General features: G+C 35.5%; 1 protein-coding gene across 12 annotated transcripts in view; it reads right to left on the bottom strand.

Moving 5' to 3' along the window:
• LOC128967316 (sodium channel protein type 2 subunit alpha) overlaps window positions 1–15,637 on the bottom strand; it is a 58,116-nt gene that overhangs the window by 32,041 nt on the left and 10,438 nt on the right. For 8 of the 12 annotated variants that reach the window (XM_054381385.1, XM_054381393.1, XM_054381388.1 and 5 more), the window contains exons 10-15: window positions 12,843–13,142; window positions 8,789–9,136; window positions 6,911–7,043; window positions 4,841–5,079; window positions 2,431–2,604; window positions 414–770 (exon numbers count right to left, since the gene is read on the bottom strand). In XM_054381385.1, the coding sequence (XP_054237360.1) occupies window positions 414–770; window positions 2,431–2,604; window positions 4,841–5,079; window positions 6,911–7,043; window positions 8,789–9,136; window positions 12,843–13,142 (1,551 nt within the window). The remainder of the gene's footprint in view (window positions 1–413; window positions 771–2,430; window positions 2,605–4,840; window positions 5,080–6,910; window positions 7,044–8,788; window positions 9,137–12,842; window positions 13,143–15,637) is intronic. The other 4 variants (XM_054381395.1, XM_054381394.1, XM_054381389.1 and 1 more) reach the window with 2 other exon arrangements.

Below are 15,637 nucleotides of genomic sequence, written 5' to 3'. Positions count from 1 at the left end.
AGCTTTCAAACACACTGTTAGGATTGACACCCAATCATTCTGTATTTTGGGTTTTACACTTAACAGGCCAGAAAGTTCAGTACTTAAATTCAATCTCTAATATTTCAAGAGTAGTTAGGAAGATATTCAGATTTAAACAGCAGCTCTTCGTTAGATGTAGCACTCCCATAACAGTGTTTGATTTGACATTTTGATGTATTCCTAACTTCCTGGAGCTACAGTGAGAGATCTTCAGTGTATGGAAATGAGTGAAAAGGGGAAGAAGGGAGTCATTGTACACTTTACCCAAAATCTAGCACATTCAGATTTAGTTTTCAATTCTAAACAGCAGGATAACAAACATTCTCATTGCCTAATTTTAAGTTATGTGCATTTTGCATCAGAGTTAGTGTTCAAAAATGTTCATCACATACCACTAGATTTCCAATCACCATGACCAGCATGAAAACAATAAGGCACATGGTTTGGCCTGCAACCTCCATGCAGTCCCACATTGTTTCTATCCATTCTCCACACAGCACTCGAAATACAATCAGGAAAGAGTGGAAAAAGTCATGCATGTGCCAGCGTGGAAGCACACAGTCACTGGAGATCTTGCAGACACATTCCTTGTAGCTTTTCCCAAACAGCTGCATCCCAACTACAGCAAAAATGAACACAATGATGGCCAGCACCAGGGTCAGATTTCCCAAAGCTCCCACTGAGTTGCCAATAATCTTAATTAGCATATTTAGAGTTGGCCAAGATTTTGCCAATTTGAAAACTCGAAGCTGAAAAACAAAAATGCAAAGGAATAATTAGTGTTACTTATGAAATAGAAGCTAGATCCAAGTTATTTAGCAGAATGTGTCAGTTTCTGTAGATTAATTTGTTCTTCAGTAGGAGCATATTGTTATTTTAATAGAAAGCAGGGAGTGTGGAGTATTTGCCTAAACTGCAGTGTTCCACATTTCATCTTAGTGATGAATATAGAAAAAACCCTTAAGCTATGTTCGCACCATGTTTTATTTTAATATTTTTAAACATTCACTTGCAGATGATTAGTGAATAGTTCTTCAAGACATTTCAGAAGTTTGTATTCTTTTCATCACCTTCACTACACCCTCTTTGCTGAATTGGTTCCACATTTCCCACAAGACCACAGTAGGTCTTCCAGTCCTAGTCAGAGGACAATTTTTGAAGCAGCAATCTGATGCTGATATTGTGATGCCTGTTCAAATCATAAACACTACCTTTAAAATAAAATTCAGTAGCTAAACTATAGTATGTGAAGGTATCATTGAAACTGGTGCTAATAAACTAAGTCACTACCTTCCTGCTCTACATATTAGGACATAACTTGGTTTTCAAGTAATGTGATAACAATTAGTGATAGAGACTTTTAAATCATTAACCTTGTGCTGCCAGTAAACATACCTATAAATTAGTTTGTGTACAATACTGGTCACTATTTAAAAAGACATTTGTAGTATAAGATCAATATTATTTCAATTTCAGTGTCATTCTAAAGTCAGATTGTTATGACTCTTTGTTATATGCAATGGAGTTACTAAATGTTTATTTTTGGTGCCTATTAAATATTGTGAGAGGAGGATCTGCTTAGGGGCTTTATGAGTAACACAAAGTGATATTCACAATATAAAGACTAAAAATGTTATGATTCTTTAGACTGCTGGCAGTATGTATGTTTTTACAGATATTCAGCTTACGGTATGATGAAGATTTACAAAATTCTCCAAAGCTGACAGATAGTCCAATGCTGGGAAAGTGTATCAGTAGGATAGGATATCAAAGGGTATCAACAGACAAACTCTCTAAACTTGTACTTATCAAATATGGCTTGCAAATTAGGCATATATGAAGAACAGATATTTAGTAGCTAATATTAATGTCTATTGGAACACAAGCCCTGTGAGGAGAGGCTGAGGAAGCTGGGGTTGTTTAGCCTGGAGAAGAGGAGGCTCAGGGGTGACCTCATTGCTGTCTACAACTACCTGAATGGATGTTGTAGCCAGGTGGGGATTGGTCTCTTCTCCCAGGCAACCAGCAACAAAACGAGGGGACACAGTCTCAAGTTGTGCCAGCAGGGGGTATAGGCTGGATATTAGGAGGAAGTTCTTCACAGAGATAGTGATTTGCCATTGGAATGGGCTGCCCGGGGAAGTGGTAGAGTTGCCATCCCTGGAGATGTTCAAGAAAAGACTGGATGAGGCACTTAGTGCCATGGTCTAGTTGATTGGATAGGGCTGGGTGATAGGTTGGACTGGATGATCTTGGAGGTCTCTTCCAACCTGGTTGATTCTATGATTCTAAGTGTATAAAATACTGGTAACTATTATAAGACTGGTAACTATCACAGACATCAGCACTTTTTTTTTTGGGGGGGAGTTGGACAATTTCATGCAAATATTTAATTATCAGAGTATTTACCAATCTGAATGACCGAAGAACAGACAGTCCTTCAACATTTGCAAGACCAAGCTCCATTAAACTAAGGCTAACAATAATACCATCAAAAATATTCCAGCCTTCTTGGAAATAGTAATAAGGGTCCATGGCAATTATCTTTAGTACCATTTCTGCTGTGAATATCCCAGTGAATACCTAAAACAAAAAATAATTAATTAGTTGAGTCATTATGAGAAATTTATATACCTGAGTAATTTTTTCTAATCTAGCCTGAGTTTTCATACCTGTTACTTGTACCTGGTACTACAAAAACTGGCCCACTGCTCTCTCCAGACAGCATCTAAGTATCTCTAAACACTGAAGACTGATAACTAAAAACTAATTACTAAATCAGTACAGATATAGGAGGGCAGATGTTTGACAAATCTATAAAAAGCTATTCATAAGTTAGCAACTCATCTCTGGTTCATATTTGACTGATATGTGCTGGACCATTCATCCAGCAGATGATGTGATATGATGCAATGTTCACAGTCCTGTTTCTAGACAATAATCTCAGTAAAGAAGACTTGACATCAAAATTTTCCTTGCTCACAGTATAAACAGAACTGTTAGAAGAAATCTCTAAGGACAGACTCTCTAAAGTCTGTCATTTAGGTCAGAGTTGAAGAGTATGAGTGGAAGGTGGAGAGGTTTGTACTGAGCTGTTACAAATAATCAGACAAAAGTAGCAGGTATTGCTATGTGTTAAAGAGAATCCAATAAAGAAGAGTATTGGCAAAATTGTCATATTTGTCAAAATAGTTGTAAAAAAGAAATGGAAACCATTTCATTCTGTCCTTCACAAAATAACCCATTCTGTCCACAAACTACTTTTTCATGAGCATAAAACTGTATCACCAAATATAAAAAAATACATTTTAACAGCAGTATGCTCAAGTTTTCTTGTAATTACTTAGGAATACTGAATGAATTTGAGTATTATTATGAAAACGAATCATTACATTTTAGAACTATTACTTCCTTGTCATTAAAATGCTACAGAAAAGGCAGAGTCATATTTGTCATATTTCGTTTCTCCTCAAGGAGACTGTGATGTCACAAATACAAAATAAATTAACATACTTTTAATGGAAGTTACAAAAGTAAGGTTAATGCATCATTACAGTGATGAATAGAGAATTTAATTGAAACCCACAGGAATAGTGTTCACTGTGTAGTTATAGTGCTAATTAAGGATACTGGATTGTTACGAAGCATCAAGTATTAAGGATACTGGATTGTTAAGAAGGTAAAGACAAAAGACAGAAAAACAGAAAGAAATAATTATAACAATGTGACAGACCAACATTTTAAAATTAACTATTCTGTAATCTGTAATGAATACAAAAGAATAATGCCAGCAATTACATTTTTCTCCAGGACAAAGGAAACTGTAATGCACATGAGAATATGTAGGTAATAAGTTCAATTTTAGTTCTAGTTAAACAAAAAAATCATAGAAGGATGTATTACTAGTACATACAAGAAAAATGTTTAGACTTTAAATCATACTCTGACTAAGAAGTCTACTCCTGCTCCATTTAAATATCAGCAGACTTTTCAAAACTAATCTTTTTCAGTGATTAGTTCAGAACACTTGGGTGGTTTTGGTTTTCAGGACTGCATGTTTTGTGACTCTATCCAGACCTCACTTTTGTAAACTATTAGTTTACATGAGCTAGCAAAAAATGTATGAATCTCCTGAAACAAACACTTGCAAAGTTCAGTCCACTGCTTCCTGAGCATCAAAAGCAAGTGGAAAGAAACAAACAAGAACTTTTAAGTGTTGTGCCCCATTAAGATATCTGCTCAGAATAGGAATTACATGTAACCCTCTGGAAAGGCATCGCTAATAAACTAACAGAGGCAAAGTGCTGCTATTAGAGAACAAACAATAATCTTCTAGTATATTAAGTCTCTTCAGTTACCTAAAGTGGCAAGAACCTACTAACATACATAGCCTTTCTTGGTAATGTAGCTTCACAGCAGTGTAACTGAAAAAAAAAAAAATCAGACAAATTCTAACATCAATTTTTCACAGAAGGAAAATATTTTCTGTGATGGAATATCAGCACCACAGTAAAAATTAGAAAATCTACTTTAACATTTTTGAGAGAAAACCCAAGGTAGACCACAAGAAATCTAAAAATCCAATGAGAACTGCACTTCCACACATAGTTATTTTGTTATAGGAGTTACAAAAGATTCACAAAAGTGAAAGGCTACAGCAAAAATCACATATCTACAAAAATCATATATACAATTTCTGAACAGATTATTAAAAAAAAAATGGAATAAATTTAAAACTAATGCAATACATTTACACATTTCATCTTTTAGAACAGGATTTTAACATTTTACACCAAGTGGTGCATAATAAACTGCTTACCAGATTCCCCACAGAAAGGACACTGCTAAACTGTTCTGTCATTGGGTAATGTTCCATGGCCATAAACAAGGTGTTTAAAACAATGCAAATAGTTATAGCAAGATCAACAAAGGGATCCATCACAACTAAATTGACGACATGTTTTACTTTTAACCATGGACTCCAGCAATCCCAAATGAGGAAAGTATTTGCAAATCTGTACCAGCATGGTGGGCATTTCTGTCTGGATTCTTCAAGCTCTGAAAAAAAGAGAAAATTTTTTTAAATTACAATTATATCTTCTAGAAGTTCTTGATTCAAATATGTAAAAAGATTAAATCATTAAACTAAACAACTCACACTAACATGGGATTTCTCTCCTATGTTTATCCATCTTAATGTTCATCATCTAATTTATTTAATCTCCTCTACAACAAATGGACTGTGAAGTTTTCTCTAAAGAGTGAATCATCTCAGACATCTATCTAATGAGAGAACTGTGTTTTTCTCTTTCCCATGAGAGAAGGAAGTGTCTCAACATTTAGTTTATGTTAGTTCACTTGCTTACAGCAGATAACTTAATCTTGGATATAGGAAGTTAACAGGACACCATAGTCAGTGAGCTGATGTATAGAATTTCTACAAGCTTAATAGAATACAAAATTTTGATGTTAAGAATGTAATATGGCACATACCTTGATTTGAGCTACTAAAAGTACACTGAACCACTACAATATCATAAGAGATGAATGACTCAGTGCACATACTTAGCATTGCTTATTTGAATTCAATATTTTTAATATACAGAATGCCTGTTTTCTTATTTTAAAAGGTATCATTTGACTTTGAAAGTGTCTTGCAGTTGGAGTGTCTGTCAGTTGAGAAACAGAACAACCACGTCAATACCAGCAGAACAATTCTGCTCTCAGAATCTTTACAAACTAAATTTTCTTCCATCCCACTGTCAATATTGTCATAGTTAGAGAATAACAGTAACTTCTACTGAATTAATAATGGAAAAGATGAACAACAAATGTGATGGGATGTTTGAGGACAGCCCAGAATGAAGATTGATATTTGCTTAAGTGAGAAATACCTAGACTACAAAATATATAAGAAATAGCCACAACTGTTTTGGTAAAACATCTCACACTTGTGCTAAAGTAGGAAGATGCACTCAGAAAGAGAAGATACATGTTTGTGAGAACCGTTTGTGAGTGCTTTTGGAAGAAACTTAAAGATACAGACCTTATATTTCTGATTACAATCTCTTTATCTGAGAGCAAAGGGCTCAACAACTCAAAAAGTCTATTTCAATTCTGACTCTGTAAATTTTCTTAGTAATTTCTTGTATTTTTATAACGTATGTTGTATGACATCCACAGGGTTTGTCTAATCATAACAGCTGTCATACTGCACCAGTAGTCAGCAGATAGATCCTTTAAACTTACAAAAATATTTTAATGGCATATGCATGAAGTGTGAGCGTACTCAGTTTTCATTCAATGTGCAAAACAATTCCAACAATGTATTCTTTTTATATAGTAAACATAATATTATTTTATCTTTGACAGACATACCTCAGAAAGCTTAAGAAATGCTTAAGGAAGGTAGTTTGTATGCATTGGTATGGGTTGGTTACTGTTGGTTGGGTTCTTTGAAACTTTTTCATTCAAATTTCCTATTGTCTATCCTTAGATTTTAAGTCTAAGTGAAATGGCTGTTCTAGCACATCACTGATTTTAACAGAGTAATTCCTGCATATCTTGATTGAGTTTTCTTGTTGATGTCTTATAGGAAGCAAGTCCTTGTAGTCTTTGTTTGAGGCTCTGGCAATCCCTTAGTTGTGATCATTTTGTCTCAGTCCACACAATAGAGTAATATTTTGGAAGGCGTCATGAAAAATAAATGACTAAGCATTTTGAATGCGTAAATGGTCTTAGATATGCTTCAAAGCTTTTTGTATTTGCTGTTCAGAGGTGTCACATGTCCAGTTTTACATTTACAAAGGCAATTATGTAATTAATTGGTCTGAACATAGAGTTAACAGAAATTCTCTGAACTGCCTGTCAGATAAAATGCATCAAATACCTTCCATTGTATTTGTAAGTATGCTGGCTATACTCATTGCTCTTTGTCTTGCAGCAGAATCTTCCAGCATTTCCATGGAAATTTGATAAGAACTCAGTCTTCTTTTTCTTATTTCTGTTTCTGTAGTGGTGCCCTGTAAATGAAATGCTGAGGAATTAAACCATACTTTTCAACAGTCAAATAATAATATTTACTGTATAAATATTGCAGTGATAATGAAAATCATCTTTATACAGAATACTAGACTTTTCTTTCGTACTAAAGTTTCCCTTTTCTTTAGGACTTTGTTCTATACTGAGCAACTCAGTGGGAATTTCGTATGCTGCTACAAATAATGGACTGAGGTACACAATACCAAGACAATGTAGGACCAAAGCTGGTTCTCATTTAAATGACTAAGTGAACAAAATTTTTGCTCAGTATCTTTTTTATAGTGATTATTATTATTCTTTCAAGAAAAAATGATGGAAGTTGAAACCTGTCACCTTAATTTTCAGCATCTAGTTATGTTAAATTATTGAAGTGCAAGTACAGAAAGAAGTGAACTATTAAAAAAGTAACTTTAATACAACAAACATGAGTATAATTTGAGGAATTCATTATCTCTCTGATATTATGTACTGCATTCCTAACCTGATAGGTGTGGTTGGAAATATTTACAGGAGAAAAAAAAAATCACATCTTATTTTATATTTCTTCTACCTAATTCTCACCACTGCAATTTTCACACAGAATGTGTGATATATTCTTGCATTGAATATGCAGATCCTCTCTATTGTGTATGGTTTCTAACTATCTTCTCAAAGTAATAATACTCAGCTCTGCTTTGGATGTGCCATACTTGTCACTACTCTGTAGCAAGTAGGTGTCCTTAGAGTTGCTTTGCTTTTCTTCTGGAGAGTGGCCTAGGGATCTAAACACAGGAATAGGATGAAAAAGTTCCTAAATCTTGGTTTCTGCTCTATCACTGATTCTGTAATTCATGGAAACCACTTATTCTTTTTCTCATTATTCTGTCCTCATTCAAAAAAAGAATAAAAATATCTGCAGAATTCATAAAGGATTTCAAGGTTATCTTAGTATGAAGATGCAAAACCATTTTTGAGAATTCACTAATACTATTTCTTTAGAGAGGACTCTTGAGTTAAATGGCTAGTTCAGAAATATAGATATGTCCACATAATCTCTGAGGTAAGCTGATTGAATTTCTGGTATGGAGGTCTACATCAAGACAGAAGAGAAATAAAAATGAAAATAAATGTATAGTAGTAGTAATGAAATCTCAATACTCATTTATAATGAAAACGTTTTTCAGGTAAAATACAGTAAGTACTATTATATGCTCCCAAATACCATACTGAATTCATATATATATAAAAAAAAATCTTATCTTACAGACTTGAAACTGAGATTGAAATGTAATGCAATTGTAAAGGTATGTAGGAATGGTACATACTTTTCTCATCAAAGTTATGAAAAACATTTATTCAAGAGCAATTAAGGGGTATTTCTGTTAACTAACATGGGAATAGCAATTGCATTCCACTTAATTTGCAAATGTTTTCCCATACATATTTCCAAGTTATATTTTTCATTATACATCAAATGTCTACCTATGTCGATGAGGTGAGACTATATACAAATTGTGAAATTCAGCTTATGCTTTTTTCATTCTATGTGCAGATCTCTTGCTGAAGGCAAAGAAAATATAATATTTCACCAAGGCTCAGACATAGGAGTTTGAATATTTTTTTTCCCTTATGTTCTGTTATTTAAACACTATTGCAAGTTATTTCTCAGAGATTTAAGAAATTATAAGGCATGCAGAGGTGAGCAGAAACAAAAAATTCCATGCTTGAACTGAACTGTAATAATTACCTCTGGTATAAGCTGGCCAGTAGGTGAAGTTAGAGTTGAAGGTCCCCCAACCAAGGAAACTACCCCATTGCAATCCACAGTGCTGTGCATCTTCCCATTCATTGGAAGGGCTGGTACCATTCTAGATGACACACTCGCCTGACTAATGTTACTGTTGCGCCGTTCGCCATGTCTATGAGGAACAAAGAGAGAATCTCTTCTGCTCTCATTGTCTTCAAGAGTGCTGTGCTCATCATCAGCAAAGTCGTTTTCAGATCCTATATCCTTTGCACGACCTCTGAAACTGAAAATGCTTGTTTTGCTGTTGCGTCTTGGTGAGAACAGGGAGCCTCGAATGCTTAATAAAGACTGTAAAAGATTTAAACCAAACAAACCCAAAAAAGCATTAGAACTGAAGTTCTAAGTTCTTGCCTTTTCAGAAAATAATTACAGTGCTGGAGGAAGGATAGAGACATTTTTCTTCAAAAGTATTGGTGAGGCCATTAGGGGAATGTGCTCTTTAGGGGACCTGAAGTAGAGGGGGAAATTCTTTTTAAGATAAAGTAGCAGAACTGAGGAAAAGTTGTGTAGAACACAGAAGTACGTTTGGACCCTTTTGAACAAAAAAGTTCAATTGGTATGGACTGTTCTGGAGGCGGTTCTCAACATCACTATCAACAGTTTGGAGGTGTTAATCTTTTATTCCTTCTATTAGAGGGCAGAGCTAAAAATCTTTTACTTTTCTTCCCTTCTTTGTCCCCTGGATAACTAGGGATAACAACTGATAGCACTCACTGACCATTGTGTTCTATTTTTTTGCTAGAGGCAGAAGTGGACTTGAGTTTGGTGCTAAATTCAGTCTAAACTTATATAAAAAGCTCTCTACCCCCTTCACAATAGGCTCAATAGTTAAGAACAACAAAAGCAGTACTCTAGAAGACAGAGGCAACAGCTTGGGGAATCTCTGGAGGTTCAGTGTGAACATGTAGTTCTCAAAAAGACTAGTAGCAGTAAGGGGGCTATAGCAGCCTGCCCACCTACCAGGAGACACCACTGGGCCATGAGGCAGCTCAAAGCAAACATTCACCAGGGACACAGTAACCTAAAGATATCTTCTTACAAATGAGAAAACCAGTGGTTGTTGGTAATTCATCTTTTAATTACAGTAGAAGCTGGTTAATGGAATGTTCTTTCTCCCTTGCTACATATTTTATTAACATCATTCATGAATAAACAAAAAGTGTACTAATTGTGGAAAAAAGAAACCTTGCATTAAGCTTTCTTCAATTCTGCCTTTATACAAATCCTTGTATCTTGGCACATCAAAAACCTGTTTTGAGACATTTCTCAATTTTTCATTTGTTTAGCTGGTAGAAAGTGCTCATACATAATAGCAGTGGTTCTTATCCCAGTATAATTAAAGTGAAAATGAAAACTGCACTATAATATGTAAGCCTATGTGAAAACTGAACACTGAATATATACATACATCATGTATTCTTATGTATCTCTGTATACGTGTGTGAACCTATACATCTCAGTATGCATAATGTGTGCGCTAAACTGGTGGTATTGCCTCTTACAAAGGCTGGCAGGTAGTTACCATTATGAGATGTCTTGGGTATTTTTCTCTTACAGCTATACCAAAATTTATTAATTTGTGCTGAAATTTTCTATGCTGGCTGTCAGCCTCAGGCTGACTTACTTGAAGAATATCAGCCAAATGGTTTTGCTAACCCATTTATGTAAACTTGGCTGGGGAAAAAGTGCTGGTTTGCGTATGCTGAAAGATAATTTTATCTAAAAAAATCCTCTAGCTGCTATAGAGCATGGCATTGAATTCTGAATTACTACCCCCTTTGTACATTTCTTTGTAAATACATTTGGCCAACCTACAGTCTCTAAAAATCACACGATCACTAGGTTCCATCTGACTACCACTGCTACCCTTGTTTTTTTACAGAATGTTTCTGTGGCTGCTATGCTTTATTTTGTAGTCCAATCTTTTCAACATGTGTTATCATGCTCTGAGCACAGCTAAATGGATCAGGCCCCTCAGGGATTTGGGAGGAGTACTCTGTGGGTCCCTGCTGGACTGAGACAAAAAATATAAGCCAAAATGGCTCCAATTCTAATACATGTAGAGGTAGAGATATAAGTGCTGACACATTCCTGTAAAGTATGGTCTGAACGAAAAGCTTGCACGTGGAATATTGTGTGAAATGACAAAACCTCTACAGGGCCTGACTGGTCAGATTATCTACTATATTCTACAGAATATCAGATTATCTATTACATTCTACCTCATTAGTTCTTGATCTACCACCCTGTTTCACCAGGGAGCTTAACTGCATGGCTAACAGATCAAAACAGCTCTTCCTTTACCAGTTCTGCTGCTGCTAATCCTTCTACTCTTCTGGCAGCTCAGTTTTCTTTCACTTACATAAAGGCAACACTTCGTCAAAAGCATTTTTACAACTGCATAAAAAATTACCGAGACACTTTTTAATTGATAAATTCCCCTCAATAATATTATTTGATCTAACAAGTCTCTTTGTATTTTTTTTTAATTTGCTTCCAATGGTCACTTACCTTTTTCATGCAGAGTAATTCATGACATCTCAAGATTAGCTTTTTCCTCTCTATTGCTCCATTTCCTTCTTTTGGGTTCAAAGGGACCTCAAACAATCAAGTAGTCCAACCCCCCTGCCAGGGCAGGATCATCTACAGTAGGTCACACAGGAACACATCCAGGCAGGTTTTGAATGTCTCCAGAGAAGGAAACTCCACAATCTCTCTGGGTAGCCTGTTCCAGTGTTCTGTCACCCTCACAGTGAAAATTTTTTTCCTTTTCTTCATGTGGAACCTCCTATGCTCCAGCTTGCACCCATTGCCCCTTGTCCTATCAGTGAGAAGAGCCTGGCTCTGTCCTCCCAACACTCGCCCTTCATATATTTATAAGCCTTAATGAGGTCATCCCTCAGTCTCCTCCAAGCTAGAGACCCAGCTCCCTCAGTCTTTCCTCATAAAGATGTCTCCCTTAATCATCTTTGTGGCTCTATGCTGGACTCTTTCAAGCAGTTCACTGTCCTTCCTGAACTGAGGTGCCCCAACCTGGACACAGTATTCCAGATGCAGCCTCAGCAGAGCAGATTTTAATTCTATATTCTGAAACATGAATTAAAAATTTATTTTAATGTCAGCAAAAGTAAATTCCTTGCTTTCCTAAGCTTCTTAGCTTTCTGTGCAAGTTTCACAATTCTTCATGACAGGGCAAAAGCCTTCTGACAGTTCCAGAGTATGAAGAAACACATGCAAACATGTTATACTGTGTGCAATAAAGTTATAGAAAGTTTGTTATCTACAACTGCATGTAGACTTGAAATGGACAAAGCTATCCTTAAGTGATGGAAGAGATTTCTTTGATTTAAGGCAGTAGAGTTTTGAAGTTTGGACTAAATGTTTTCCAGAAGTCCTTCCTAAATTATTTTTTTCTATGATTGCAATAATTCTCCATCTTGAGTAATGAATTTCTAAGGAAAAAGAACAGTATGACTAAATTCTTAAAAATATAAGCCCAAATAATCCTGATATAGTTTATCTTTACTGTGGAGCACTGGAGCTACTTTTTTATAATCTACCCTTTAAAGAAGCTATTTAAGGAAAGCAATAGAAATGGTAGTGTGGAATTTCCTATGCAGGGTAATGATGTGGTCTGATAAAGAACCCTCACGTTTGAATAGTTTTGAAATGGATGCAGAACAGAGAGCCTATGGTTGATTAATACAAATATGTGGGTACTAATGAGTCTTTGATTCTTTCCTCAGTCTACCAGATACATCTTCAGAAATACATTTTCACAAATAGTTTAATTAAGTTTAAATGGTGTACTTTTTATCCCTTTGCCAATAGAACGGGTGAAAGCATATCAAACTATAACACTATTAACAGTACTACCATTGGTACTCCTCTTCACTCACGTTTTACATAACTTACAACATGTAAAGCTGCTGTAATGTTAGTCAACACCAAACACGAGTAGGTGTACATGATTAAATAAAGAACAATGCTGTACCTGGTGAGGAGATGTAAACCTTTTATCATATGTCAGTTGACTTCCTTCAGTGGAGAAGCGGAAACTTTTCCTTCTGATACTGTCTTCTGACTCAGACTTGGGGAACTTATCAGTATCTCCTCTGTCCTCTGCTTCAGACATTTCTTTCTGTCTTCTTTTCTTCCTTCGATTTCTTCTTTCTTTAGCACTCTTTGAGCTCAACTTTGATGCTTCTGAAGAGCTTTCCAAGAGTTCTCCTAATCCCCCTACACCACTGAAATCTCTCGATGCAATTGATGCTGCTGCTACTGCTGCTGTTGCCTGTCAGGTTACAAAGCAAGGTATTCTCAGAACGTTAATAATGAACCATAGAGGCTTTTATCAACCGCATTTATTATCACTGTGGTAATACTCCTGGTTGTACATCCTTCAGTATGCAAACACACACAGACAAACTAAACTGAAGATAAACTGTTTATCTCCTCGTAGCATAAGCTACTTGAAGCATAAACTTCAACAGAACAGCATCACTATTCCTTAAAGACTTACTGCACAAGAAACTGGTCTAAAAGTAAGGTAGTCAGAAAAGTATGAAATCTAGATGTGTATCTGCTCTCAAGAAAAGCTCCACATCATGCTCCAATTCAGCTGACTCCTGAATCCTTACAGTGAAGACTCATCCCTATCATCCAACATAGGAGTTAATATATTATAATCTAACTAGCAATCTGCAAGTAGTTGAATATAGCCATTCCCTGCTGTCTTTTCCTTAATCTCCTGCCCCTCTTTCACCCTTCTCTGGCAAATGGCATAGTCTCTAGGCACATCTTCAATAGGTACCTCCCTCTTCATGCTTCCCCTCCCACATTTCCCACTGTAACAGCTCTCAAGGTCTTTGCTATAGATACAAAGGTTGCTGCTGCAGACAGAAATAAGAAAAAGTCTGGGTTTCTTCTCTGTTGGAAAGGGATAGGCAAAGAGCCATCCCAAAACTCAGGACTAGCGTCTTCAAATGCAGTGATTAGCCTACCTGACTCAGTTCATTAGGGAAATCAGTTCATTTAGTCATCAAATAAAGGACTAATTGAGAACGTGTCCAGAACTCTTCCTAGAAAGAACTGTCTGAGAGATTGCTACAAAATTCTGCAGTGGAAAATATGTTTGGGAAGATGATAGGCTGCTGTGATCTTACAAAAAAGAGTGGTGTGATAAATGGCAAGAAACGGGTTATATAAGAAAGATGACTAGTAATTTATTCAGCAAAACATATTATATTCAGTGCCAAGTATTTCAGAAATTATGAGATATCTCTCTACAGCAGGAAAGGATAGTTTGAAAGCTCATAGTAAGAATTAATGGCTTTCTGGGCCACAGTATACAACCCATGGTATACAAGTTGACTTGATACAGACGTTTTCTGCTTAAAGGAGTATTAAAAGGATTCTGAAGTGTTTATCAATGAAAAAAAATATTCAAAATGTTGTCATACTTGTTTCAGATTATCACCCTTCAAATGCTCTAACAGAAACAAAGGCAGCAGATGCTAAGTCATCATCCGTCTACTTCATAATACCAGCACTAAAAGTCAAACAAGTGGAGTAATACACAGACAGCTGTAATGACTTAGGTTTGTGGATTAATAGATTCAGTGTCAAGGGAGTGAAGAGATGGGTCCCACACTCATTTCTGTCTCAGCAATCAATTCAGCAGCTCAGTGATCCACCTTGTAATGCATATTTTCTGCTAATGTTTTCACACACAAAAGAGATCTTGACTGTAGCACTGCTTTTGTAACAATGAATTGAGTGGTCGCTTGTTTAAAAAAGTAACAACTATCTAGGGCCTTTATCCAACCTTCTTTGTAATCTCTGTTTCATATGATTCTGTTCTTCTTCCTAACTCTGGATCAGCTTCATCTTTGTCCCAGTTTTCAAACACATGAACATCTTGAGAAGCCTCCTGATATCTTTTGATATAATATGATTTAGTTCCTTTAATGGATAAAAAAAAATCAGTTTTTTTTTAAGCACGCTTTGCTGATATTTAACTTTTTTTTTATTTTATTTTTCGGGAGTCTGCTTTTTCTTTAATGATTTGGAAGTGTTAAGGTTTAATGACTAAAACAGATATACTAATTAGACTACACAGGTCATACATAAAGCTTTCTTTTAAAGGAAAAGATGGAGAGTTTCACTCTCTTTTAGCATTTTATAGAATCATCCTAACTTAGTGAAAGTAGCTGTAAAATACCACCAAAATTATAGTTTCAGAGAATTTTCTAATTTGCTAGAATTTTATAAATGTGCTGTTGAAAATGACTATATGTGAGATGAAAAACAATAGAAATTCAGTCCAGAAATTAGACAGATGTCTTACACAGGGAGCTGAATTCTTCCATGCATTTTGCTTTCAGATAAGAAAACCTCAATGAAAAAATCTATTGAAATGTCTTTTTCTCATAAAACTTTATATATTTTTCTTCTCTTTTCAAAGAAAACAAAGATTATTTTAAAAGAATTCTGAATACCTTTGTTATAAATATTGATAGTCTGTTCTAAGGATATATAAACTGACTGACTTCAGTGTGCTTGAATTAGGGATATACTTAAATACCTCACTGGATATAAACCTAAAACACTGATTACAGTCCTTCTCTCTACTTTTCTGCATATTGAGGAAAAACTATTAAGTACAGCAAGCCTGGCAATTCTCACTCAGACAATAAACCAGAAGTAATGCCACTGAACTTTTTTCATGACGTTCATAAGATCTGTAACATAAAAGCATCATGAACTATGACTTCTTGAATTCAGGTT

This window comes from Indicator indicator, chromosome 5, assembly GCF_027791375.1.
Source record: "Indicator indicator isolate 239-I01 chromosome 5, UM_Iind_1.1, whole genome shotgun sequence".
Lineage (NCBI taxonomy): Eukaryota > Metazoa > Chordata > Aves > Piciformes > Indicatoridae > Indicator > Indicator indicator.
This window is presented reverse-complemented; position numbering and strand designations above follow the sequence as displayed.